Raw genomic sequence first — 26271 nt, forward strand, 5'->3', positions numbered from 1 at the left:
AACGCTCCGATAAATCTCTAAATCGGAGCCGCGACTATGTAGAGAAGTGGCTGGAAGGTGTAGCTCACTGTTGCAAATAAATCATTTTTGATTTTCGCAATGGTTTCCATTTTACGACCGATCGGACCTTACTTTCTGAATAGGCCTCGTAGCTACTCAGTCCTCTTCGAAGTCCTAGAAGTTTGTAAGGGGAGTTTTAGAGCACCCTAGATGTACACTGAAAGGCCAAAGACACTGGTATACTGGCATATCTAAGTACAGAGATATGTAAACAGGCAGAGTACTGCGAAGCGGTCGGCAACGCCTATTTAAGACAAATAGTCTCTGGCGCAGTCGTTAGATCGATGACTACTGGTAGAGTGGCACGTTATCAAGATTTAAGTGAGTTTGAACGTGATGTTATAGCTGATGAACGAGCGATGGGACATAGCACCTCTTAGGTAGCGATGAAGTGGGGATTTTCCCATACGACCATTTCAAGTATGTACCATGAGTAACATCAATTCTCCGACATCGCTGCTGCCGGAAAAAGATCCTGCAAGAACGGGACCAACGTGATAGAAGTGTAACTCTTCCGAAAATTGCTACAGATTTCCGAGCTGGAAAATCAACGAGTGTCAGCTTGCAAACCATTCAACGAATCAGCGATATGGACTGTCTGAGCCGAAGGCCCACTTGTGTACCCTTTATGAGTGCACGACACAAGGCTTTAAGCTTTGCCTGTGCAACTCCGACATTGGACTGTTGATGACTGTAAACATGTAGCCTGGTCCGACGAGTCTCGTATCGAGTGGATGGACGGTTAAGAAGACAACCTCAGGAATCCATGGATCCCGCATTTCAGAATGGGACTGTTCAAGCTGGTGGAGGCTCTTTAGTGATGTGGGGCTTGTGCAGTTGGATTGATATAGGACCCTTGATTCGTCCAGATACGACTCAGACGTGTGACACGTACTTGAGCATCATGTCTGATCACCTGAATCCATTCGTGTCCATTGTGAATTCCGACGGACTTGGACAATTCCAGCAGAACAAGGAGACAGCCCACACGTCCAGGATTGCCCTGAGTGGCTCCAGAAACAATCTTCTGAGTTTAAACATTTCCGCTTGTCACCAAACTCTCCAGACATGAACATTATTGAACATATGTGGGATACCATGCAATGTGCTGTTAAGAAGAGATCTCCACCCCTTCGTACTCCTACGGATTTATAACAGCCCAGCAGGATTCAAGGTGTCATTACCTCCAGCATTACTTCAGACATTAATAGAGTAAATGCCAATTCGTGTTGCAGCATTCTTCATGCTCACGGGGACTCTACACGATATTAGGCAGGTGTACGAGTTTCTTTGGCTCTCCAGTGTGTATAACCTCAAGGGTTATAACCTCGTAAATAGCCGTCTTTGAGGATTAGGAGATTCCCGAGTACTGTTAAACTCAAAGCATGAACTCGGTATAGCGAAATCACTGATAGATGAATCATTAGTTTATTGGTCTAAGACCAGTAAACACTAGATTCTTTAAAGAATCGAACTCTCATGTACCAAACAGCTGTAAACGTCTGATTACGTTATGTGAGGGCTATTCAGGTCCGATCGAGCGTCAAATGGAAACTACAGTGAAAATCCGATGAAGCTTCATAGTGATGTGTTGTACAGTGTCTGTAGTATGACCATCGACCGCATCACGTGGCTCTTTTGAATTCTGATCGCACAGTGAGCGCCCTAGACGCCTGGAAAACTTGTGTACCGCCATGTATGAGCGCCTGTGGGAGATTTCGCCTGATTTCATGAAGCTCACACAAGTAACAGTCATGCATTTCCTTCTTCATGAAAATTCTCGGCCCCACACTGCAGGGGCAATGAGGTGGCTCCTACAGCGTTTTCAATGGGAAGTGTTTCGTCTCCCACTATCCAGACCTGACTTGGTACCCTCAGAGTTCCTATCTGCTCACATAAACTACTGTATATGAAGGCAACATTTTGGCACAGACAACAAGCTGTAGACCAACTAGACAGTTGAGGGCAAGTATGGGCGGTTACATTCTGTGACTAGGTTACTGGAAAGTTTGTACAATGCTATGACAAATGTCTCAGTCAGAGATGAGACTATGTATAAAAGTAGTTGGAAGGTGTAGCTATTGTATTGTGTGGAACTGGGGAACTAGAAACGATGGAGAGGCTTCGTCCCTGCCGTAGCCCGCAGTAGTTCACAACCTTACTACAGGCTACAGCAATCCACTCACCTCACCACCGCCTCACACTGAACCTAGGGTTATTGTGCGGTTCGCCCCAAGTGGACTCCCCGGGAACGTCTAACACCAGACGAGTCTGACCCCAATGTTTGCGTGGCAGAATACTCATGGTGTACGCGTACGTCGAGATAGTGTTTGCGCAGCAATCGCCGACGTAGTGTAGCTGAGGCGGAGTAAGGGGAACCAGCCAGCATTCGCCGAGGCAGATGGAAAACCGCCTTAAAAACCATTCACAGACTGACCGACACACCGGACCTCGACACTAATCCTCCGGGCGGATTCGTACCGGGGACCGGCACGCCTTCCCGCCTGGAAAGCAGTGCGTTAGACCGCATGGCTAACCGGGCGGGCAACTTGTAGGTAACTCTAGCAAATAAAACATTTTTGATTTTCACTGTGATTTCCATTTCGCGATCAATCGGACCTTACTTTCCTAACAGCCCTCGTAAATAAGTTATTGTTTGTAATACGCTGTCAATCAGATTAATGTTTGACTGTTGAAAGCGAATAGGTTATCTACTATTGGCTTGCTTGGCGTATCGCGGCTCCACCAGAGACCTTGCACCTTCACTTTCCAGGGTTTCTGTAGGGCCTTTTCGGAGTTTCTGTAGGGCCTTCACAGCTACCGCAGGGGCCCCTGGGCACAGATAGTCCACACTGTACTTCGCCGTTCTCCCACGACGTAGACGAGGGTTTGGACTCGCAGCAGTTAACCTAAATTGTTTTGCCACATCGGAGATCCCTACAGAGGGGGGCGGCAACCAGTGAGGTACTTCGGGCACATGTGCAATCTACATGGGACATGCGTGCCTCAGTATCACGAGTTCTTCATGCCTCACACACGGCCTGACACCAAGCAACAGTATCAGCGTTGGCAGAGGCCGTCACTTCCGAGGGACCTATTCGTTTCCGCACACCACGTGACATTAGAATAGTATTACAAGTATTCCGCCGCTGGCAGCTATAAAGACCGGTGCAAGAACTACACTGACCTTTTCTTCCAGCCTCGAGAGGCTCTCCTGGCATCTGAGCGGGTGCTACTCACCTCATAGTCTCAGAAGCCCATCGTAGGGAACGACGCCGATGTTCTCAGAGTGCATCGTTGCTTCGGCTATGGACTTAGGCACAGAAAAGTCTGTCGTTAATGCAGTCTATGTTGGGATTAATCAGGACGGCATTTTCGAACTTCGATTGTTTCCTTGCAAGTGTATTTTCCTGCGAAGCTCCTAGTGGTGTTACTACGTGCTAGAAACCACCGGGCAATGTTAGATAGTAGCTCTGTCGAGCCACTGCACCAGAACCCAGTAAGACGCTGTATTTTGTGCCTTTTGTTCTGCTGTCGAAGCAGACGTGTTTCATTGTCAATAAACTTGTTAAAAGTTGGTCACTGTGTTCCCTGTGTCCCCGTGAAGGACACTTCAGATCTGGTCACATTAAAAGAATGGCAACACAAAGATTCCGAACAGAATCCTAGATTGGACCGAATCTGGATGAAGACCTATTGGAAGACAACGAGCAAGATGGAGAGACCAGATGAAGGATAATGTGAACTGAAGAGGGCTGTTCTGCGAGAAGATGCCAAATGATAGACTGTGGTGCAACAGAGAAGCTTGTAAGAGGCTCTGTGAACGACCTGCTTAAGGAGAAACGTTTCAGGAATAAGAAGAATGTCACCACATATGAAAACCCTGAATAACCACCTTTGGCAGTGCGGACCGCATCGTGTTCTGGAATGTATAGGCAGAAATGTGGAGCCATGCCGATTATAGCCCCATCGATGTGGTCCCGCAGATTCTCGATTGAGCTTAAATCCGGGAAGTATGATGGACAAGGAAGTATGATAAATTCATTCTGGTGCTCTTAGAACCTCGAACATATACTGTGTGCTGTGTGATACGTTGCGCTATCCTGCTCGTAGATGCGACCATACCTAGGAACAATAAATTGCGTGTAGGGATAGACATGGTCCCCGAGGACAGATTTATACTTTACTTGTCCATTGTGCCTTCCGGAATGACAAAATCATCCACGGAATGCCACGAGAATGTTACCCAGAGCGTAATGCACTCTCCTCGGACCGGGACCCTTCCGAAATTTGTTGCAGGTTATTTTCTTTCTGTTAGATGGAGCACAAAGCGTAATACATCCAAAAACGCCACCTGTCGGCACTCAGCGACCTTACTCATAGCATGTTGCAACGTCTGTGTGTCCACAAAAAATCTTACAGTGTGACTAACCATCTAAGAGGGCAGCAGCCGCAGCATGCAGCAACAAACAGACGGCAACGGCGTCCCAGACGGCGGGCTGCAGCGGCCTCCAGAGGGCGGAAAGCTGACCCACCAGTGGACGGGGACGCGGCACCAGGAACGTCACACACACCTGCGCCCACACCGGCGCTGGATCCGTCACATTCATCGTCATCTGAAGACAACACCAACACGAGGGCTGAGCACATTCTACTTCAAAAATGGTTCAAATGGCTCTGAGTGCTATGGGACTTAACTTCTTAGGTCATCAGTCCCCTAGAACTTAAAACTACTTAAACCTAACTAACCTAAGGACATCAAAAACATCCATGCCCGAGGTAGGATTCGAACCCGCGACCGTAGCTGTCACGCGGTTCCACACTGTAGCGCCTAGAACCGCAAAGCCACTCCGGCCGGCACCTGCTACTTACTGCAGTGGATGGGAACATTACTTGAAAAAAGTTTTTGTATTCCGCAGCCTTCCATCATCACAAAATCAAATGCCGAATATAGCTTCACGTCAGATGCATCCTTCAAAGTGAAGAGTGTGTTTTATTTCAGCTAGCCTTCATTTCGACCATGTATTCTTTCTACATCGATTGTGGGAGAGCTTTTTGCTTTTACTTTCTGATCGCATTTTCATCGGTTTCAATATTTTTCTCTGCTACGTGGGACGTACTTTACTTATGCACGGGACGAGAACAGTTAACGTTGACATGCATGCAGACGAGATATCAAGCGTCACGTGACACAGCGCCGTCAGCACATGGGGAACGTAATTTTGGGCCTTCAGAGCTCTCCACTGGTAACTGTCGACTTATTTGTTCACGAAAATGGACGCGCTAGATGTCCCATGTTTAACTCTATTAAAACACAGATTTCCTCTATTGAATATAAGATAGTCGTGTTGTTCTGTCTGTGATATACATAAATAAAGACTTCAGTATCCGTGAACACATAATTAAGTGGAAAGAAAAAATTCATGCTTCAGCTTATAAAAGTTGGAAAAATCTAACAAACTCACTTCTGACGGGGAGCACACTTGTATTTACGTGACATGAGATGTTACAGAAATTATTCCTATTAATTTCGTAATAAAGTCCCACAAAGTTTTAGAAAAAGCGAATGTGAAAAAAAAAAAAAAAAAAGAAACCAATGGTATAGAGCGGGCAGCGAAAACATTGAAAACTCATTCGTCGGTTTGGTACGTGGCGCTTCAACCAACTATGCTATGTTGGAACTCTTGTGTTAAACTAGGTTAAACTCCGTCCGAACAAGCCTTGGAACGCCCCAGGGTACCGACCGGCTGCCGTGTCATCCTCAGACCACCGGCGTCACTGCATGCGGATATGGAGGGGCACGTGGTCAGTACGCCGCTCTCCCGGCCGTATCAGCTTACGAGACCAGAGCCACTAATTCTCAGTCAAGTTGAAAGGTCTCTGTTGGATTCCTTTCATGTTAATGTTTTAAATCTGTTGTCATTCACGGCATAAATTTCTCTTGTAAATTTACTGTGGTGTTTCTGACTATCTGGGAGGAGACTGAGCAGTGAAACGTGTTACTTTTACACATAAACAAGAACGATCTGTCACACTACTACACTTTAAAACACGGGTTATATGTAATTCATGTCACACAGTCTCATACGGAACCTTGTAACCTCCCAACAAAATAAATTCCGTAACCTTCCAACAGTCAAAAACAATATAATTATTTATTTCATTCACATTCAGCGTAACCTCCCTCAGATAAATTCCGTAATCTTGCAATAATACAATGTGACTAATCTCTCAATAATAAATGTGACTCAGTTACAACCTTTGAATAATTGACTGTTAATTTAACCTGGTAAATTGTGGACGTCAGCAGTGCTGCGTCATGGCCCTGAAATATCATTCTGAATATAAAAGAAAAATTCTTACCTCAATGAAGTCGTCGGATAACGTATATGTATCTGCTCTTACAATACATTTTTCTGGCATAAGCCTGTGCAATGCTGGCCGATAGATTTGTCATTTATAAAAAGAAACAACTGATTTTTCTTTTGCAATAATCGGGATGATCATGGATTGGAGAAATTAGTAAATTCTTTAAATTGAAATGAATGGTTGTTAAAAGTTACTTTTTATGAGAAAGATTATTATTAGGACATTTTTAAAACATTTACATGGGACTTGAGATAACAATACTGCATATGCGCGAGGCTGCTTTTACCTTATACAATAATGCTCGGGCTCTGGCATCGCTGCACCACGACCGGCCCAGCCAACACGATACACCAGACCAGACCACACTGCTCGCTAGCAACAATTTACTGCTACTGCTACACAGTTCCTACTGCAGTCAACACTGCTCTCTGGTCTGAGCTTCTCTTATATCTTACATATCGAAGCAGCGCGTGAGCAATACATCGAAATTATATCTACCCGGACCTCTTACATAACGCTCCACTGGGGGGGCAAAAATTTGGCAGCGATGGTGAGTCCATTGGACTTGCCATGAGCAACAAATGTTTCTAAAATCTATTTAGTTACTAAGTCTACAGTCACAGAGTATATACATTATTGATAAGAGCAGAACTTAATAAAAATGAAATAGAGTGCACACGTACTGAGCACAGAATATGTCAAGAAATGACAGAAAGTATACGCAATGAGTACAAAAGATATTAACAAGTGACAAAGAGCACACGCACTTTGTAAGTCTTTAGCATTTTTACGTAACATATCATGAAGTGAAATAAAGTGCACACGCACTGAATACAAAATATATTAACAAATTACATAAAGTGCACACGCACTGTAGAATTCTATAGCATATTTAGGAACTGGGAAAGGAATCGGAAGGATTGCATCATGGTTATAGCACAGTAGGTTGCACATAGTTGCACCGAAAGTCCATATCTTTTACAGAAGCACAACACCAAGTGAGACAATCTGAAATTCTCTTCCCTGAAGTATTTATCAGTGTAGCCAGGACACTGAAATGTTGTATTAATATTGTATGTTATCATTTTGGTAGTACATTAGGTACATCAAACAGTAGGACCATAATAACATCTCCATCGTTCAAGGTGGTGGACAGCTTGATATGTCAACACCACATTCTTGTAAAATCCATACTCTCACATCAACAGAGAATTAGTGCAAAAACCAAATATAGTACTCCATGATCATGGTATGGACAGGACAAACGGATATTGAAGTAATTTCTGGTAATTAGGTCAGAAGGTGAAGAACATTACGTCTTATGCTAGTCATCATTGAGAATTACACTAGTCTATCAACCGATTTGAGTAATTATTGGCATTCATTGGCTATTTACACAGCATTTAAGTAGTATGTATGGAGTATTACAGAATATTATTCATAAGTCGTCTCAATATAGTAATTATTGGCACTCATTGGCCAGTTACAAAGCATTGTTTTATGCATTATTCAGAAGTCATCATTCAAAATGAGTTAGTTATTGGCATAGCATTTATACATAATTCATCTAATTATAGTAATCATTGGCATTCATTGGCCAGTTACTAAACATGTAGCAAGTATTGAATATTACAAAACACTATTCATAACTCAGCTGATTGCGGTAATTATTGGCACTCATTGGCCAGTTACAAACTATTCATATAGTTTTACAAAACATGCTTTTAACTTATTGCTGGAAAAAGGATTAATAACGTCATTCGTCATGAGTCAGCTGTAGCAAGGTTATGAAACAAGTAGAGTATATGTGATCACATTCATGAATGATACACACAAATGGATTAAAAAAATGCAAGTACTAGAACAGGTTTAATGACTAACTGCTTATAGCACATTAATTTCATGGGATAGCTTCTCATGGAAAAAATACAAAATGGATAACTGAGCTGAAAGAAGAAACGCAAATTATGCTGAAAAGTAGTGAACTTCGAATTAACAGGTAATGAAACAAGTACTCAATATGTATGTACTCTAGCTGTCTTTTCCAAAACATTCAGTCATTATACCATGTGACATATGACATACTGTCAAAAGGAACTGCAACAAACACTTAAATAACTACATAGCATTTCTTAACTAACAGTAAATATATAAACATCATTATTCTCATCTGCAAAGAAAACCTTCATTATTCATATTATCATATTCTTCATATAACTATTCATCATCATTTATTATCATCTGCAAAAAAGGACACTTCATTATTCATTTTTCCATTTACTTCATACGACTATTCATACTACAGAGTTTATTTCTAGCATATTTCATCACTAAAACTAAGATGTGTAGTTCTGTCTGACAGCTTGCACCAATCGCCTGTCTTCTGAAAGAAAAATATTTAGTCAAGACTGCTATCATACGATGTGTATAGTATATTCTGGTTAATGCTTGTTAATTCTGATCCATTTACTCTTCATGACAAGTTATTGCATTTTCTTTTGTTCAATCCGAAGGTGAAATTCCCATTTCATAGTAAACCACTCTGGTATGTTTAATTTACTTCTTTTACACGTCATTGTTTTCTGAAAATGATATATATGGATTAATATTTTGCATTTAATTCATATACCCATTAGATAAAAACATGTTTCTAGTGATACAACTAAGCATACAGCATAGAATTACAGAAAACGTATTATGTCAAAAACATACAGTTTTCAAGTGCAAAAAATGTATACACAGTATCATAATGCAGTAGCAAAAAATGTAGAATAGTCAAGATATTGAGATATCTTAAGAAAAAAATGTCAAAGTCAACTGGTGTTTGCTATATCTTAAAGATTACATACTGCATACAGACAAAAATTTTACTTTCGATAGGAAAACAATCATACATACACAAAAAATGGAAAATGTGCACGGTCTGATATATAACGACAAGAAAAGCAACCTGCTAACCTTACCTTGCCAGGCGCTTGCCAAGAAAAAATATGATAATCATCAGTAAGTGTTCATATAAATATAATTGCATAAGTGGTCATATAAAATTCAGGAAATGGCATTACAGTGTGATAAATCATAAAGTATATTCATTCAAAAAAGGGTTTAATAATGGAGACATGGTGATTGCCTTTGCTTTTTCTGGTTCTCAAAGTTTCGACGTGTACTACATTGGGATGAGGAATGCTGCGAATTCCGTATGGACCTGCGTATAGAAGCTCAAATTTACTGCATCTACTCTTTCCTCTGTTGGATAAATGGTGCGTACGTACTAATATCTTCTGTCCTATATGAAAGTCACGGCGTGTACAAACCTGTCTTTGCTGTCTTCTCCGGCGCTCTGCAGCACGTTTGGTGTTGTTGAGCGCAATGTCAATTACTTCATGGTGGCGTAGTCGACGAGATGTAGGAAACGATACTAATTCTTTAATTTTGTTAGGTGGTTCAACATTTTTCAATATAACAGTCGGAGTTAGCATAGGAGATTCATTTGGTATGGAGTTAATTACATCCTGGAATGAGAGTATGTGTGTATCCCAATCAATATGTCTTTTATGGCAGTATATTCTACATACTTTACCAATTTCTTTCATTAGTCGTTCACAAGGGTTCGAAGAAGCGTGATATTTGGATATATAGATCGGAGAAATGTTTCTAGCTCGTAACATACGTGTCCATATAGCAGATCGAAATTGCGGTCCATTGTCGGAAATAGCTTTCAATACATGCCCTACATGAAATAAAAAATCTTTTACAAATGCATTCGAAATAGTTTTAGCAGCAGCTTTGCGTAACGGAGTGAAGATAACAAATTTCGAAGTGAGTTCAACAGCGACAAAGATGCAACAAAAACCTCTATTAGTTCTGGGAATCGGACCAAAAATGTCTACAGCGGCCATGTATCTCAATTTAACGGGTACAATGGGATGTAACGGAGGAATATGTGAAGTCGTGTCTGATTTAACTTTCTGGCAGATTTTACATGACGCTAAAACTCGTGGAATAAGTTTCTCCATGTTAGCAAAATAACAGTTCTGTCTCAGTATAAGAAAACATTTTCTGGCTCCATAATGTGCGTAACTTAAATGAGTATACCAAATTAATTTGTTAACGAGCTCGTCAGGAATACATAATAACCAATTGTTGCTGTCAGGGTGAGAGCGGCGAAACAATGTTATTGCGTACAGTGTAATGGTTTCTAATGGTAACATTATTCTTATCTTGCCAAAGGCGTTTAATTTCTTTCCACACGTTGTCTTTGCTCTGCTCCTGTGCTATGTCTCGTAATGGTGACGAAATGAAATTTTCATATGCAACTTGTTGAATGTACATAACGCTAAAATTTGCTTGGCAGAAGTTGGTTGCGATGTCCTGCTGATTGTTGCTGAAAGAACGGGATAGTGCATCTGCTACAATATTTTGTGTACCGGGAATGTGAACAATTGTAAAATTAAATTCCTGTAAATAAAGTTTCCATCTGCTTAACCTGTCATGTGTAAATTTTGCGGAAAGTAAAAACTGTATCGCTCTATGATCTGTGTAAAAAGTAGTATGTCTTCCATAAAGAAAGTGCCTAAATCTCGTAAATGCCCAGACAACACATAATGTTTCAAGTTCTGTAACATAATAATTGCGTTCAGCAGGTGACAGAATGCGACTCGCAAAGGCAATGTTTTTAATTACTGTAATACCGTCTTTTTCAATTTCCTGAAAAATGTGTACGCCTAAAGCGGTGTTAGAACTGTCGGTGACAATGGAAAAATTTCTAGTAAGACCTGGGTGTGATAAAAGTGGTGCATTCAACAAAGCTTGTTTCAGGTTGACAAATTCAGACTGTGCTTGGCTATCCCAGGACCAAATAGTGTTTTTACACGTCAACTGCCATAATCTAGGGGTGTCTAAAGCAGCGTAATAAATAAATTTACGGAAAAAGTTAATTAATCCCAGAAAGCTGCGTAGTTGTTTCTTCGTCGTTGGAACAGTAATGTCAGGTAAAGCTCGAAGTTTTTCCGGGTCAGGCGCAATACCTTCTGCTGATATTACATGTCCAAGAAATTTTATGGAAGTTTTACCAAAGTGCGATTTGCTAAGATTAACTGTGAGTCCTTGTGCACGAAAAGTTCGTAACAGTTGTTCAAGAATCAGATTGTGTTCAGACCAGTTAGCTTCTGCAAATAGTATGTCGTCTACATACGTTGTGATTCTGTCTTTCATGCAAAAGTGTGTATCGAATGTCGTCAAAACTAATAACATTTTCGTGAACAAGATTCTGTGTGTCAAAAGTATGGCTTACGTTGCTGGAAGATGCAACCTGTACTGTATCTAGTCAAATTCCTTCTAACGTGCTATTACTTGCGGGAGGATGCTGTGGCATTTCAACTATTTGTACTGTTCTGGTATTTCTTCCTGACGTATTACGTTCGGGATGATACCTACTGTCTGGTTCATACGTGATAATCTGTTGTTGCGGATGATTCTGCTGTTGGGGAGACCGACTGTTAAACTGAAAACTGTGCTCATTACTCTTACGTCAGTCATGATAATCATTGCCATACAGCGCGTTGCATTAGGAATTGAAATGATGTGTTTTCTGTACGTAGTGATTTCCTTTTTGCGGTGCGTTACTATTTGGTGGGGCTGACGCTATACGTGTAGGCGGCGAAACATTAAAGCTTGGTTGACCTTTCACGTTACATTGTTGATCGCCAAGTGTAATCTCCCAACAAAATAAATTCCGTAACCTTCCAACAGTCAAAAACAATATAATTATTTACTTCATTCACATTCAGCGTAACCGCCCTCAGATAAATTCCGTAATCTTGCAATAATACAATGTGACTAATCTCTCAATAATAAATGTGACTCAGTTACAACCTTTGAATAATTGACTGTTAATTTAACCTGGTAAATTGTGGACGTCAGCAGTGCTGCGTCATGGCCCTGAAATATCATTCTGAATAAAAAAGAAAAATTCTTACCTCAATGAAGTCGTCGGATAACATATATATGTCTGCTCTTACAATAAATTTTTCTGGCACAGCCCTGTGCAATGCTGGCCTATAGATTTGTCATTTATAAAAAGAAACAACTGATTTTTCTTTTGCAATAATCGGGATGATCATGGATTGGAGAAATTAGTAAATTCTTTAAATTGCAATGAATGGTTGTTAAAAGTTACTTTTTATGAGAAAGATTATTATTAGGACATTTTTAAAACATTTACATGGGTCTTGAGATAACAATACTGCATATGCGCGAGGCTGCTTTTACCTTATACAACAATGCTCAGGCTCCGGCATCGCTGCACCACGACCGTCCCAGTCAACACGATACACCAGACCAGACCACACTGCTCGCTATCAACAACTTACTGCTACTGGTACACAGTTCCTACTGCAGTCAACACTGCTCTCTGGTCCGAGATTCTCTTATACCTTACATATCGCAGGCAGCGCGTGAGCAATACATCGAAATTACATCTACTCGGACCTCGACTGCGAGTCTCTTACAACCTACATCCGCTTTCTTTTATATACTCTATATGATAAGATACTGTCATCCCCCCCCCCCCTTCTGTGTGAGGACGAATGAGCAAATGTATTTCTAGTTGCATGCTTGATGGTAGCAGACAAGCCTGTCTGCTAGAGAACAGTAGGACCAACGTCGGAACAGGTAGCTATGCTTTCTAGAAGCAGAGAGGTTTCTATTTTTAGTATGGTCCTGTCTGTCCCTTGTCATGTTGGTATAGGAAGTTGCCTCTCTGGTCACTTCCGTTTGTATTTGGGAGGCACCCCTCAGGACGGACCCACGGCAGTCTGTCCGCGGCGAGCGTCTGAAGTAGTAAGATCTCCGGCTAAGCGCGTGTCTGCTAAGTCCGTAGGACAATGGATTTCTTAAGTTCAGCCTAACTGAAAATTTAATTACCTTTATTTCAGGTTTAGCTCTAAAATACACTCCTGGAAATGGAAAAAAGAACACATTGACACCGGTGTGTCAGACCCATCATACTTGCTCCGGACACTGCGAGAGGGCTGTACAAGCAATGATCACACGCACGGCACAGCGGACACACCAGGAACCGCGGTGTTGGCCGTCGAGTGGCGCTAGCTGCGCAGCATTTGTGCACCGCTGCCGTCAGTGTCAGCCAGTTTGCCGTGGCATACGGAGCTCCATCGCAGTCTTTAACACTGGTAGCATGCCGCGACAGCGTGGACGTGAACCGTATGTGCAGTTGACGGACTTTGAGCGAGGGCGTATAGTGGGCATGCGGGAGGCCGGGTGGACGTACCGCCGAATTGCTCAACACGTGGGGCGTGAGGTCTCCACAGTACATCGATGTTGTCGCCAGTGGTCGGCGGAAGGTGCACGTGCCCGTCGACCTGGGACCGGACCGCAGCGACGCACGGATGCACGCCAAGACCGTAGGATCCTACACAGTGCTGTAGGGGACCGCACCGCCACTTCCCAGCAAATTAGGGACACTGTTGCTCCTGGGGTATCGGCGAGGACCATTCGCAACCGTCTCCATGAAGCTGGGCTACGGTCCCGCACACCGTTAGGCCGTCTTCCGCTCACGCCCCAACATCGTGCAGCCCGCCTCCAGTGGTGTCGCGACAGGCGTGAATGGAGGGACGAATGGAGACGTGTCGTCTTCAGCGATGAGAGTCGCTTCTGCCTTGGTGCCAATGATGGTCGTATGCGTGTTTGGCGCCGTGCATGTGAGCGCCACAATCAGGACTGCATACGACCGAGGCACACAGGGCCAACACCCGGCATCATGGTGTGGGGAGCGATCTCCTACACTGGCCGTACACCACTGGTGATCGTCGAGGGGACACTGAATAGTGCACGGTACATCCAAACCGTCATCGAACCCATCGTTCTACCATTCCTAGACCGGCAAGGGAACTTGCTGTTCCAACAGGACAATGCACGTCCGCATGTATCCCGTGCCACCCAACGTGCTCTAGAAGGTGTAAGTCAACTACCCTGGCCAGCAAGATCTCCGGATCTGTCCCCCATTGAGCATGTTTGGGACTGGATGAAGCGTCGTCTCACACGGTCTGTACGTCCAGCACGAACGCTGGTCCAACTGAGGCGCCAGGTGGAAATGGCATGGCAAGCCGTTCCACAGGACTACATCCAGCATCTCTACGATCGTCTCCATGGGAGAATAGCAGCCTGCATTGCTGCGAAAGGTGGATATACACTGTACTAGTGCCGACATTGTGCATGCTCTGTTGCCTGTGTCTATGTGCCTGTGGTTCTGTCAGTGTGATCATATGATGTATCTGACCCCAGGAATGTGTCAATAAAGTTTCCCCTTCCTGGGACACTGAATTCACGGTGTTCTTATTTCAATTTCCAGGAGTGTATCTAATGTTATCTTAAATTGCAACGCAGTGTAATTCGAGTGTGAGGTTCAGAATATCTTCGGGTAGTTGCTTTGTCACTACTTTGTGAGTAAAGTGGAACCACTTGTTGATCAGTAACTCTAGCTAAGATCATCAATCTTAAATGCGAATGTGCGTGAGATTATAACGTCTCGTCTTGACAATATTTTTCAATATAGCAACTTCTCTTTATGTTCAACCCACGGGGGGTGTACTTTATGAGACCAGTACCACGTGCTTATACAATTGTTTGATCCATCAGGTTAATAGTAAGACGATAGTAACCAGTTCGAGGTTTTTCTTTTGTAAATTGCGTTTCGATGTAATTTATTTTAATTATCAAAATTATTGTGGAGTGTAAACCAAGTTGACCACGTGAGGCATGTGGTGTAAGCATCAAAGTAGCCCTCAGCTATTATTTTCGGGAAGATTTGACAGACAGTTAGTATGAATTTAGTATACCAGTATGTGGTAATTACATGACGGACAGGATTGCGCTACGAACGTACCTTCTTTGGGTGAAAATTGAATCGGTTGGTTGTGGTTAATTTCCTCTTGCATATGTTTCGACGTTCTTCGTGTGTTATCTTATGAATGCATTGTTGTATGCAGTCTCCCAATCTTGGCTCCATATTTGATGTGTTCTGTAAGATTACAATCTCACATTTTCACAGTCCTAAATAAGGCACCAGTTTAGTTATGAATCAAGTTTAATATGCTGAAATTTCAATGATCAATGTTAAAATAAATTTCCAAATATAAACTGATTTATTTTTATTTAAATTCTCTTTTATATATATATATATGTATGTATCACCGGTTGTCGTATGATTATTAAAAGATTATAATTAATGTTAGTCTGGTTGGGAATTTGGTAAGCTAGACTGGATACCTGGCGAAACAGTTGCTCAGTAATGCAAGGTAAACTTCCCCAGACAGCTCACAGCTTTTAACCCACTTTTATGGTCTTGAATATCAGCACCGCTTACACCTCAAATTACTGCAACAACATTACAAAGTACATCCTCAGTTTGCCTCACAAGAGCTGAGTGCAACCCGCTTGCCAACAGCGCTCTGCACACCAGATGGTCACCTGTCCAAGTGCTAGTCCAGCTCGACAGCGCTTAACTTTGGTGATCTGACGGGAACCGGTGTTACTACTGCACCAAGGCCCTTGACTGAACTCTGTTACTAGCCTATATTTTACGCTATAGTCTTTGAAGACTTTAATCGCCGAAATGTTATTAACTATCATTTAATTATAATAAATCCTAATAAGAACGGCACGTTTTTCATTGATTTTCAACGGGCCGTTGCCTCAAAACGGCATGCTCGGCTTACTATCATAACACGCGAGTTCATAAAGTATAAATAAATAAATACGAAATTTATTTAACCACTAATATGACGTGTCTCGTCACTTTATTACAACAAATCGTACCAATAACGATTCGCTCTCTATACACTCAATGTGCTGGTTGCTGGTGCTTAGAAACATCATGTATTCACATAGCGTGTAACGTATAACATCAGAGCTGTCGAATATGGACTTCTACTGAACACGACAAATACAATACGGCGTCTTGGTTTCTGCCTGTGACGTAGGGAGCATTCTTGGTTTCTATTGGTTCTGCCTTACGGTGCTCGTTCCCGAAACATCGCAGAACCTAGTTTACGTTTTACGTGACGAAAGGGATCCTCAACGTTAAATAGCAGGAAGGGACGTCACAGAACTCGTAGAGAGTGAATGTTAGCTAACTCGTCCCGTGTGCCGACGGCTTAAGGCGTCGTTGCGCAGTAGCAGAAGGTAGAATTTAAAAGGATGAAGGAGAGGCGGTTTGACAGCATCAGTGAGTCTGTTGTGGTCAGGCGTGGGCAGACCCAAGTCGTTTCGCCATATAATGCAGTATATATTATTGAGTGTTAGTCGGCGCTGATTGATTCAAATGGCTCTGAGCACTACGGGACTTAACAGCTGTGGTCATAAGTCCCCTAGAACTTACAACTACTTGAACCTAACTAACCTAAGGACATTACACACATCCATGCCCGAGGCAGGATTCGAACCTGCGACCGTAGCAGTCGCGTGGTTCCGGCGCTGAGAATTTTTACGTATGTAGTGCCTGTTATTGTGAGCTTGTGCAGGCAGATGACTGACCCGAAAGAGGCCGTTTGAAAGATGTTTGTATAAGGCAAACAGTGGTCTGATAGTTCTGCCGTCACTCAGGTGAAGAGGAGTGCACAATTCTGGAATTGGCATTGCGAGTGGCACCACTGTGATATCTTTAGAGAGCGAGCTACATTTTTTGACAAACACATGTCACTCACGTATTTTTATTGTTCTTAGCGCAAGGCGTTATTGTTTTCTTCACGGTTTGGTGCGTTATATAGAAGCAGTGTGACCGATTAGACTTTCCTACGACCCGTGTAGCAGAGATCAATATACAGCACTTTCATTACGTTCACGTCTCATGTTTAAACCGTGATCGACAATTCGTAAGACTTTTCATTCACCAAACAGATTGGTAATGTTTCTGTCCTTTTTTTAATGATGCCCATTAGGAATAGAGGAGAATGTGACAGAAATTAACGGTAATAGATGGTCTGAGTTGTATTAATCTACGTGAAATTATATCATAGTAATTATACTAATAAACCACAACTTCATTTGAAATTTCCGTTTTTCATTATCTTAGTCACACGAATGTTCCCATCTCATGCCTTTCTGAGGTAATAACAAACAAACAATTTATAACTGACGGTAGTCCACGTTTTTAACTTTTTCTGTCTAAGCAAAATGTCTATGACATTGTATAAGAAGATCAATTTTGAAAATGTGTGGTAAGTCACTCTGCAAAACAACAAACCTGTGCCTACCGAGTTCTTATGTTATTCTTTTCAGGAGGTGTGGCGTTGTCAGTCCCGGTCTGAGTAAACGTATCTTTAATTCAGTTTATTTTGTATGTAAGGATAGGAACTGCGCGTTAGTGGGTTGCGGTGGTTGTGTATTGGTTGACCCACAGCAGAATATTTTAAAAGTTTATTATATCCTTGCGCCACAGTATCTGTTTAAACGCGCTTGGATATAGTCAAATGCGCATCGAATTGATTACTAGACGAGTGCCGGCCGGGGTGGCGGAGCGGTTCTAGGCGCTACTTGTAACGTGCGCGTGGGGCACACAATACTCATTAAAGCCTGTACTATGGTAAGTGAGCGGGGTTCACTTTACGAGACAGGATTTTCGTATAGATATTGACCGCGTGTACCTGAATGGTGGCAAATCAGATTTACACCCACTCTGTAATAACAATGATCCGTCAAGTAAGTTCAAAATGCAATTACACGTCAGTATGTACCAAAAGCAACACAGAAGATGCTACCAATTTGATAATAATACGGTCGCCTGCTTAATTAGGCATTAACTGAGTTTCTTCACTGTACAAGTTGATGTATATTCATGCAAAACAACACGTAGTAACACTGCATAGCCGGCCGAAGTGGCCGTGCGGTTAAAGGCGCTGCAGGCTGGAACCGCAAGACCTCTACGGTCGCAGGTTCGAATCCTGCCTCGGGCATGGATGTTTGTGATGTCCTTAGGTTAGTTAGGTTTAACTAGTTCTAAGTTCTAGGGGACTAATGACCTCAGCAGTTGAGTCCCATAGTGCTCAGAACCATTTTTTTTAACACTGCATAATATAGTTAAATTTTAGAACCAGAAAATCTATTGAACTGATCGTTTCACGTTCTGTACTGATATGGAAAAACCATGAATTCATAACACTACACTATAATGTATACTACAAAGCTTCGTACTGTCTATTGATCTGATTAAAATCGGGCATAGGTTACCCTAGAAATAACACTTTCGAGCCACACACAAAATGTCAATTTTGATAAAGATAGAACACTGATAAATTTTGACTTATATATTGACTTTAACTTTTGCTGGTCAAACCAATGTGGAACACTTCAGAATTCAAATGAATAAAGGGGGGGGGGGGGGGACCTGAAACTGTTATGATCACTATATTAAAAATTTGATTACTGAAATTATCATGCGTTCAAGATTTCCAGTATATGAGTTACTACTCTTTTTATCTTATTTACTTCTCATTTAAATACCTTTATATCTGTCTCGAAATAATTAAAAAATAATTAAACTTCATTACTATATCAATATTAAAGTTACCTTTCAACTTCGTTAGGCCTTCGTTATTCATTTACTGGTTCATTAACAAAACAGTTCTTTAAACACCATTCTAACATAACTAGGTCTACAAGTAATTACTATTAACACAAAATTTAATTTTTCATTTCGGGATACTCGGATTGCACAACATTTGGAAAGGACCCTGTCTAGGTTAGTTGTGAGGATAATTAAATGAAGGGAAAGTTCTGGTAAAATTTAGGTTATTATTGAACAGTTCACTCTATGGTCCATACGAATACAGTACTAAAAGTTTCAACCTGCTTGTATCGATGCGGCGGTTGGCAGGCGGCGAGATGGCGAGGCACAGAGCACATATACAACCACAGCTATGGCTCTTGACGTATCGGAACTTTAATTCTTCTTAGCGTCGCAATACTTTTCCATTTAGTGCCTATGGAATTTTGCCATGCTGTGTGGGCGTTGGAACAGCATACCCGAGGCTCAGTGAAACTACGTCTTCCAGGAGAGCCTCCTCGCTACAGAATGTGTTGCTCAGACCAATGCCAAACTCCAACTATAACAGCTGAGCCCATTGTGCCGTACAGTGCCTTGCGCATTTTCCCGCGCTCGCCTGCCATCCACCTTTTACCGCTCCCTTACAGACAGGGTATTCACCCGAGGTTTTGCATTCTACATATCGTAACACATTGCCTACGTATGGACCAGACGCACAGTTACAATTTTCAACATCTTACAATAGTTTCAACATTTGTTACATTTCTATTCTATTACAATATTGCTTGACATTTGACATAAACATTAATATTCACATTGAAACTTGTTTACAGTTTTCTTAACACAATGGCATGAAGCAAAAACCAAAGAAAATCAGAACATCAATTACACTAGTTTATCGAAAAATCAGAAAAAAATTTAGTACAGCGTCGTTGTTCTTACATACTGTGTGGAACCGCACGACCGCTACGGTCGCAGGTTCGAATCCTGCCTCGGGCTTCGATGTGTGTGATGTCCTTAGGTTAGTTAGGTTTAAGTAGCTCTACGTTCTAGGGGACTGATGACCTCAGAAGTTAAGTCCCATAGTCCTCAGAGCCATTTGAACCATTTTGAACTAGACGAGTACACTTGACGAATAACAGCGCCACACATGTCGATACCCAACCTTCTAGTCACCGAGTGAGGTGGCGCAATGATTAGCACACTGGACTCTCATTCGGGAAGACAACAGTTCAATCCCGCGTCCGGCCATTCTGATTTAGCTTTTCCGTGATTTCCGTAGATCACTTCAGGCAAATGCCGGAGTGGTTCCTTTGAAAGGGCACGACCAATTTCCTCCCCCGTCCTTCCCTAATCCGAGCTTGTGCTCCGTCTCTAATGACCTCGTTGTCGACGGGTCGTTAAACGTTGGGAGTATTAATACTTGTTTACAATACTCAAAATTGCCTTTTGCAGCTTTACGTACTGCAAAAGTTGTTGACTGATATACCTTGTTATAAGTTATAGATTTCTGAGATAATTAGGAGATGATTACTTGTTTGCTCTTTGGTGAGATTTTTAATCAGTTTAAGATGAAACAGATCAAAAGTTCATCTGAATGAGACAACTGAGTTCAGTTTCAAGAACGCAGAGGTGGTTATAGATCACTCTCAGGCTTTTCCAGGAATTAACGATCAGTCAGGTGCGTTGCGACTAATGGTCATTCCAGTGAGTCACAGGTACCAGTAGCGTAGAAAAAGATAATAATCTAAGTAGTGGTGAAGTGTTTCTACCTCTGGAAATTAGAAAAAAAAACTGCATTGCGATCAGTCTATATCTCATAGAGCAACTAAAAGAAGAATGCAGCGCAATGACAGTCATTTTGAAAAGGTTATAGGGAACAGTTAAAAGTAATGGAAGCTTTGAGCGAGAGTAGTAGTAGGGTTTTAAGACATTGGATGAGAAACTAGGAGAGAAAATTAAGGACATGGAAATATACTTCAGCGTAGTATACAAATGTAGAGAGTAAAATTTGATATACGTCCTACTTTTACTGTGAATAATTTTAATTACATGGAACAAAAAATGGTTCGAATGGCTCTGAGCACTATGGGACTTAACATCTGAGGTCATCAGTGCCCTAAACTTAGAACTTCTTAAACCTAATTAACCTAAGGACATCACACATATCCATGCCCGAGGCAGGATTCGAACCTGCGACCGTAGCAGTAGCGCGGATCAGGCCTGAAGCACCTAGAAACACTCGGCCACAGAGGCCGGCACGTGGAACACAAACCATATCCAGTTCGAGAAGATATACGCAAGTTTCAGTTGGTGAGTTGTTAATCTAACTTTACTTCACTCCTAAAGAAACTGTCTGCGGCCACCGATGAAATTGAGCAGTATCAGCGAAGGAACAGCTTGCGCTTGTTCGGGGTAGCTGAAAACGATCGAGAAAACACCGACGACCTGGCCATTAGCTTCGTGCGTGAGAAACTTGGCGTGCAGATCGACGTGGCCGATATTGACAGAAGCCACCGTGTTGGGCGCAGGATACCAGGTGCGATGAAACCCAGGCCCATAATAATTAAATTTGTGTCATACCGGAAAAGAGCTGAAGTGTTTGCTCAGAAAAGAAAACTCGCCAAGAGTGGGGTTACCCTAAGGGAAGATCTGACGCGCGAAAGACTAAAAGTTTTGAACACTGCGATCACACAGTTCGGCCTTAAAAATGTATGGACCCAGGATGGCAGGATCGTAGTCAAGACGGAAGGAGGGAGGAAAACGGTGACGAACATGTCCGAACTGAAAGACTGAGCGAAATCTCGCGAGACACAAAGTCTCATATTGTACTCTGTCTAATATAAGTTAATTTTTATTCTTTATTTTCATTTTTTTACGTAAATATTGCTTCGTTATTTCTATATGTACCATAAGTACTCCATTTAAAATCAGTCAATTGTTTCACATACATATTGCTTCTTTATTTGTCTATCACAAGTGCTCATGTATATTCATATTGTCGGTCAAACGGGAATTAACATTCTCCATTAACAGGAACCTCCTTAAAACCGCCTTTCTATATCTGTTATTTTCATCCTCGTCACTACCACTACTACTACTATTATCTTTTTCGTAACCACTACTGCCACTTTCCCTCTTTCTTTTCGCTCCCTTCTCCGATACCTCCAGCTTGTCTTTCACCTTTAGCCCACAGACGTTTGAGTCAGTCACGACCTTGGACACACCTGTAAATATGTCTTCCCCCGCGAAATCCAGCTTTTGTCCCTCTTCCGGACAGCAGGTAGACGGAGCGCGCTCGGTCCTACAGGCGGCCACAATGGGACGGACCGGTTCCGGCGGCGGGCTCTTTGTGAGTCGTGTGAAGTTAGCACCCCTTTTTCGAGAAATATACATTTTTTTCAGAGTTCTTGATAGATATGGCATAGTTCTAGAGTTCTTTGTACAAAATTTCAATAGTTCTACAGAATTTAGCGAAGAAAACAACAATATTCGAAAAAATTTTCGTATCGAAAACGTTCTTTGGCAATTTCCGCAAAATGTAAATAAGTACAAGAGTTCTGAGCACAGTTCTGAACAGAACTCCAAGAGTTCTATCGAAAACCCTATTAACATTTTTTTGTGCAGCTAATAGTTTACGAGATAATTGCAATTTAAGGAGAAAATCTTTTCACTTACTGTGAAGTTGGCACCCTTTTTTTCAGAAATGTATACTTTTTTCAGATTTCTTGATAGATATGCCATAGTTCTAGAGTTCTTTGTACAAAATTTCAATAGTTCTGCAAAATTTAGCGACGTAAACAATATTCGAAAAAATTTTCGTATCGAAAACATTTTTCGTCTATTTTCGCAAATTGTAAATAAGTACAACAGTTCTGAGCACAGTTCTGAACAGAACTCCAAGAGTTCTATCGAAAACCCAATTAACATTTTTTTGTGCAGCTAATAGTTTACGAAATAATTGCAATTTAAGGAGAAAATCTTTTCATTTACTGTGAAGTTGGCACCCTTTTCTTCAGAAATGTATATTTCTTTCACAGTTCTTGACAGGTATGCCATAGTTCTAGAGTTCTTTGTACAAAATTTCAATAGTTCTGCAGAATTTAGGGAAGAAAACAACAATACTCGAAAAAATTTTTCTATCGAAATCATTTTTTGTCAATTTTCGCAAAAATTAAACTGGTACAACAGTTCTGAGGACAGTTCTGAACAGAACCCCAAGAGCTCTATCGAAAATCCTAATAACATTTTTCTATGGCGATAATAGTTTGTGATAAATTGATTTAATGTGGGACACACTTTCTCTACAGAAAATATAAATATATTCGTACAACAGTTCTGATGACAGTTCTGGACACCACGTGAAGAGTTCTATCGAAATTCCTAGTAGAATTTTTTAGTGCAGGTAATAGTTTAAGAGGTAATCGCAACTTAATTAAGAACCCCATAAGAGCTCCTACTGTGAAGCTGGGGCCCTTTTTTTCAGAAATATATATTTTTTTCAGAGTTCTTGATAGATAAGTCATAGTTATAGAGTTCTCGGTACAAAATTTCAATAGTTATGCAGAATTTAGCGAAGAAAACAACATTGTATAACAAAGCTGATTCAGGAACCCTTTCCTTTTGATACAATTCTTCCTGTTGCCACAATAAATCACTTGTGCATAGATTCCAACTGTACTGATCATTACAAAAATACAACCATTGACCAGCGGCGCACATTTCTTGCAGCGTTGTACAAAGCATTCGGCTTATCCGCTGTGAAAATACTACACTTAACGCTATTTTAAAATTTACGGTGGATGGCTTCCGTTTATCAATAATGTCAGCATCTATCGAATTATCTTCATGCAAACGTGATGCCTGGATCACTCACTTCCCCTTTTAGGTACGGAGGAAACTAGAGTTCAGTCTTGTGGAAGTCAAAAAAGGAAATGTGGGCAGCCCTTCTTTTACTGATAGCAAACTCTAGAGAAATCTCCACACTTGTTTTTCTTCATCATGCCAACAAAAGAAAAACTCTCCCTTCATAGCTCTATTATCATTCCAGTACTAGTAAACCAGTTGTCCGCTTTCACATTTCGACCTGACTGATATATAGGTTTACACAGTCACAGAACAACATCAAATTGTTTATTGCTCAGTTGGTAAATCCTTCTGGTTGTAACACAGCGTATATTTCCAAATTGTACAGGTAAAATACTTAAGAATCCACACTTAAGAATCCATACTCGTTTGTTTTGATTGATACATATTGGCGAAAACTGTACCTTCCACAGAATCCTTCCAGCTTCTTGCCTACTGTAACATTTTCTCCAAGGGTGTAAGATTTGTGGTAGTTGCGTACAAACACAGTAAATATTTCCCGAATAGCTGTTAGCTTGTCTAATTGTCTCCTTTCATCACGAATAGCGCGACTGTAAAATCTAAGGCTCTCCAGAATAAATTTGAAACGTTTTATGTTCGTTTGCGAGGTGAAATTTTTCAATGCCATCACCATCAGTTCCACACAGATCTTCCAGGCTTTATCTGTTACTTTTGTTAACAACAATTAAAAACAAGAGACTGATGAAGGCTTTCAATTCAATATCATATATTGATTTCACCCCTCTCTCACGCTGAAATGAGGCTTTGATGCTCTCAAAATTCTGATTGGAATACAAAACTACAATAGACAAATATCGTTATCTATGAGGTAATTACAGCATCACAAATGCTGCTTTGGCTGCACCTATTGGTACAGGTAAATTTCGAATAATATTATGCTCTTCGAACAATATGCTTCGAATTTCTTCAACATTATCTAGTACTTCCCACTTAAAATAATAAAATTCCTATAAAATAACGCAACCAGGCGCAGTGTATTAATCTGATATTTGACGTTCAGACAGCGGACACTGACTATTAAACAGTTCAAACAGAATTTAAGTGCAGTTTACATTCTGGATTAGCTTTGTACTACTTACTACGTTGATAAACAAATAAACTAATCGCTGAAATGAAATACAAAAGGGCACAGTGGATAAAAACGAGCAATCGGCTCATATCTCATCAAGAGAGCATTAGCGTCGATACTGAATCATACATACAACAATGAAAGGCACACATGAAGTGTATATTTTTAGAATCAGGAAGAACCAGATGAATTTTATCACGTAAAACAGTAATTGTTTTGAACTCTCATGACATCCAGGACCCACTAACAGCTAAAAATATGCCCAGGACCCTCATGGATGAAAGTTATATTGCAACATCACCAGCCGCTAGGATACATAAAAACATGTGCTGTGTGTAACGAATTAATTTGAAATTGATGTCGTTAATATTGTTGCAAACATTTGTTCTAGTTAGAAAGGAAGTGTGGAAGTTTGATGAGTTACACTACAGCGAGAGTTAAAAGTCTTTACAATATATAGAAATGTAAGTATATTTACTGAATATATCGTACAAATGAACTAAGTATTATGTTTAAATCCTAAATCAATGCATGACTGATAGAGGTGTTATAATGTTGAGGGGATACAGTATTAAAGTTAATAAGAAGTTCGAAATTTGTAAATAAGAACCTGTTTATTTGGTCCTCAATAATCCGGATTTCCGGTTTATCCGGATTCATATTTTGTGTCCCTTGGTATTTTTCTCTTTTTTTTTCTTATAACACGAAGATGTGTAGTCGGTGAGGTACATAGGCTGCTTATCACCAGGCCGGTAATTTAGTCTAGTACTGAGTGATAAGGAACTCGGAGTGTGTGAATGACATTGTTTCTCAAGTATTGTACATTAATATAACGGTGTATTGATGCCCATCAAGTAAGTTGCATAGTAACCACGCCAATAGCACTCCACCACAGCTCATTGTACCTCTGGTGCGATTCTCGACAGGTGTGACACCATCTGGTTAGTGGCGCGTGTGAATGTATCTGCTCTCTCAGCCATCTGTTTGTTTTGCACTGACGAGCCTTCTCTCCTTGAATCATCTAAGCGTGCACATCCCACGCTTCCACCTACAGTTACCACAGTCAGTCTTAAGAAGGTGTACTGGCATTTGTATAGTGCTGAACATTTAGACTTTTTGTATTTAGTAGAATATACATCCGGTTTTCGATTTTCGGTTTTCCAAAATAAAAGTGAGAATTTACGATCGTACTCATAGCTGTACTTCCAGCAGTACTTCATCTCCTGCGTTCCCAATTTCGTAGAAGTTGTCCTACGAAAATTGCAGAAGAAGCACTCCTGGACGAAAGGATATTGTGACGATATTCTTTGGTCACAGCCTGGGGTTA

The 26271-nt window shown here is 41.2% G+C and overlaps 1 protein-coding gene across 1 annotated transcript in view; it reads right to left on the reverse strand.

The window, feature by feature from the left end:
* The window catches only part of LOC126484962 (uncharacterized), a 92322-nt gene that overhangs the window by 53010 nt on the left and 13041 nt on the right, over positions 1-26271 (reverse strand). Inside the window, exon 2 of the mRNA XM_050108563.1 lies at positions 4493-4676. Within this exon, the coding sequence (XP_049964520.1) occupies positions 4493-4676 (184 nt within the window). The remainder of the gene's footprint in view (positions 1-4492; positions 4677-26271) is intronic.

The sequence above is a fragment of the Schistocerca serialis genome, chromosome 6 (genome assembly GCF_023864345.2).
Source record: "Schistocerca serialis cubense isolate TAMUIC-IGC-003099 chromosome 6, iqSchSeri2.2, whole genome shotgun sequence".
Taxonomy (NCBI): domain Eukaryota; kingdom Metazoa; phylum Arthropoda; class Insecta; order Orthoptera; family Acrididae; genus Schistocerca; species Schistocerca serialis.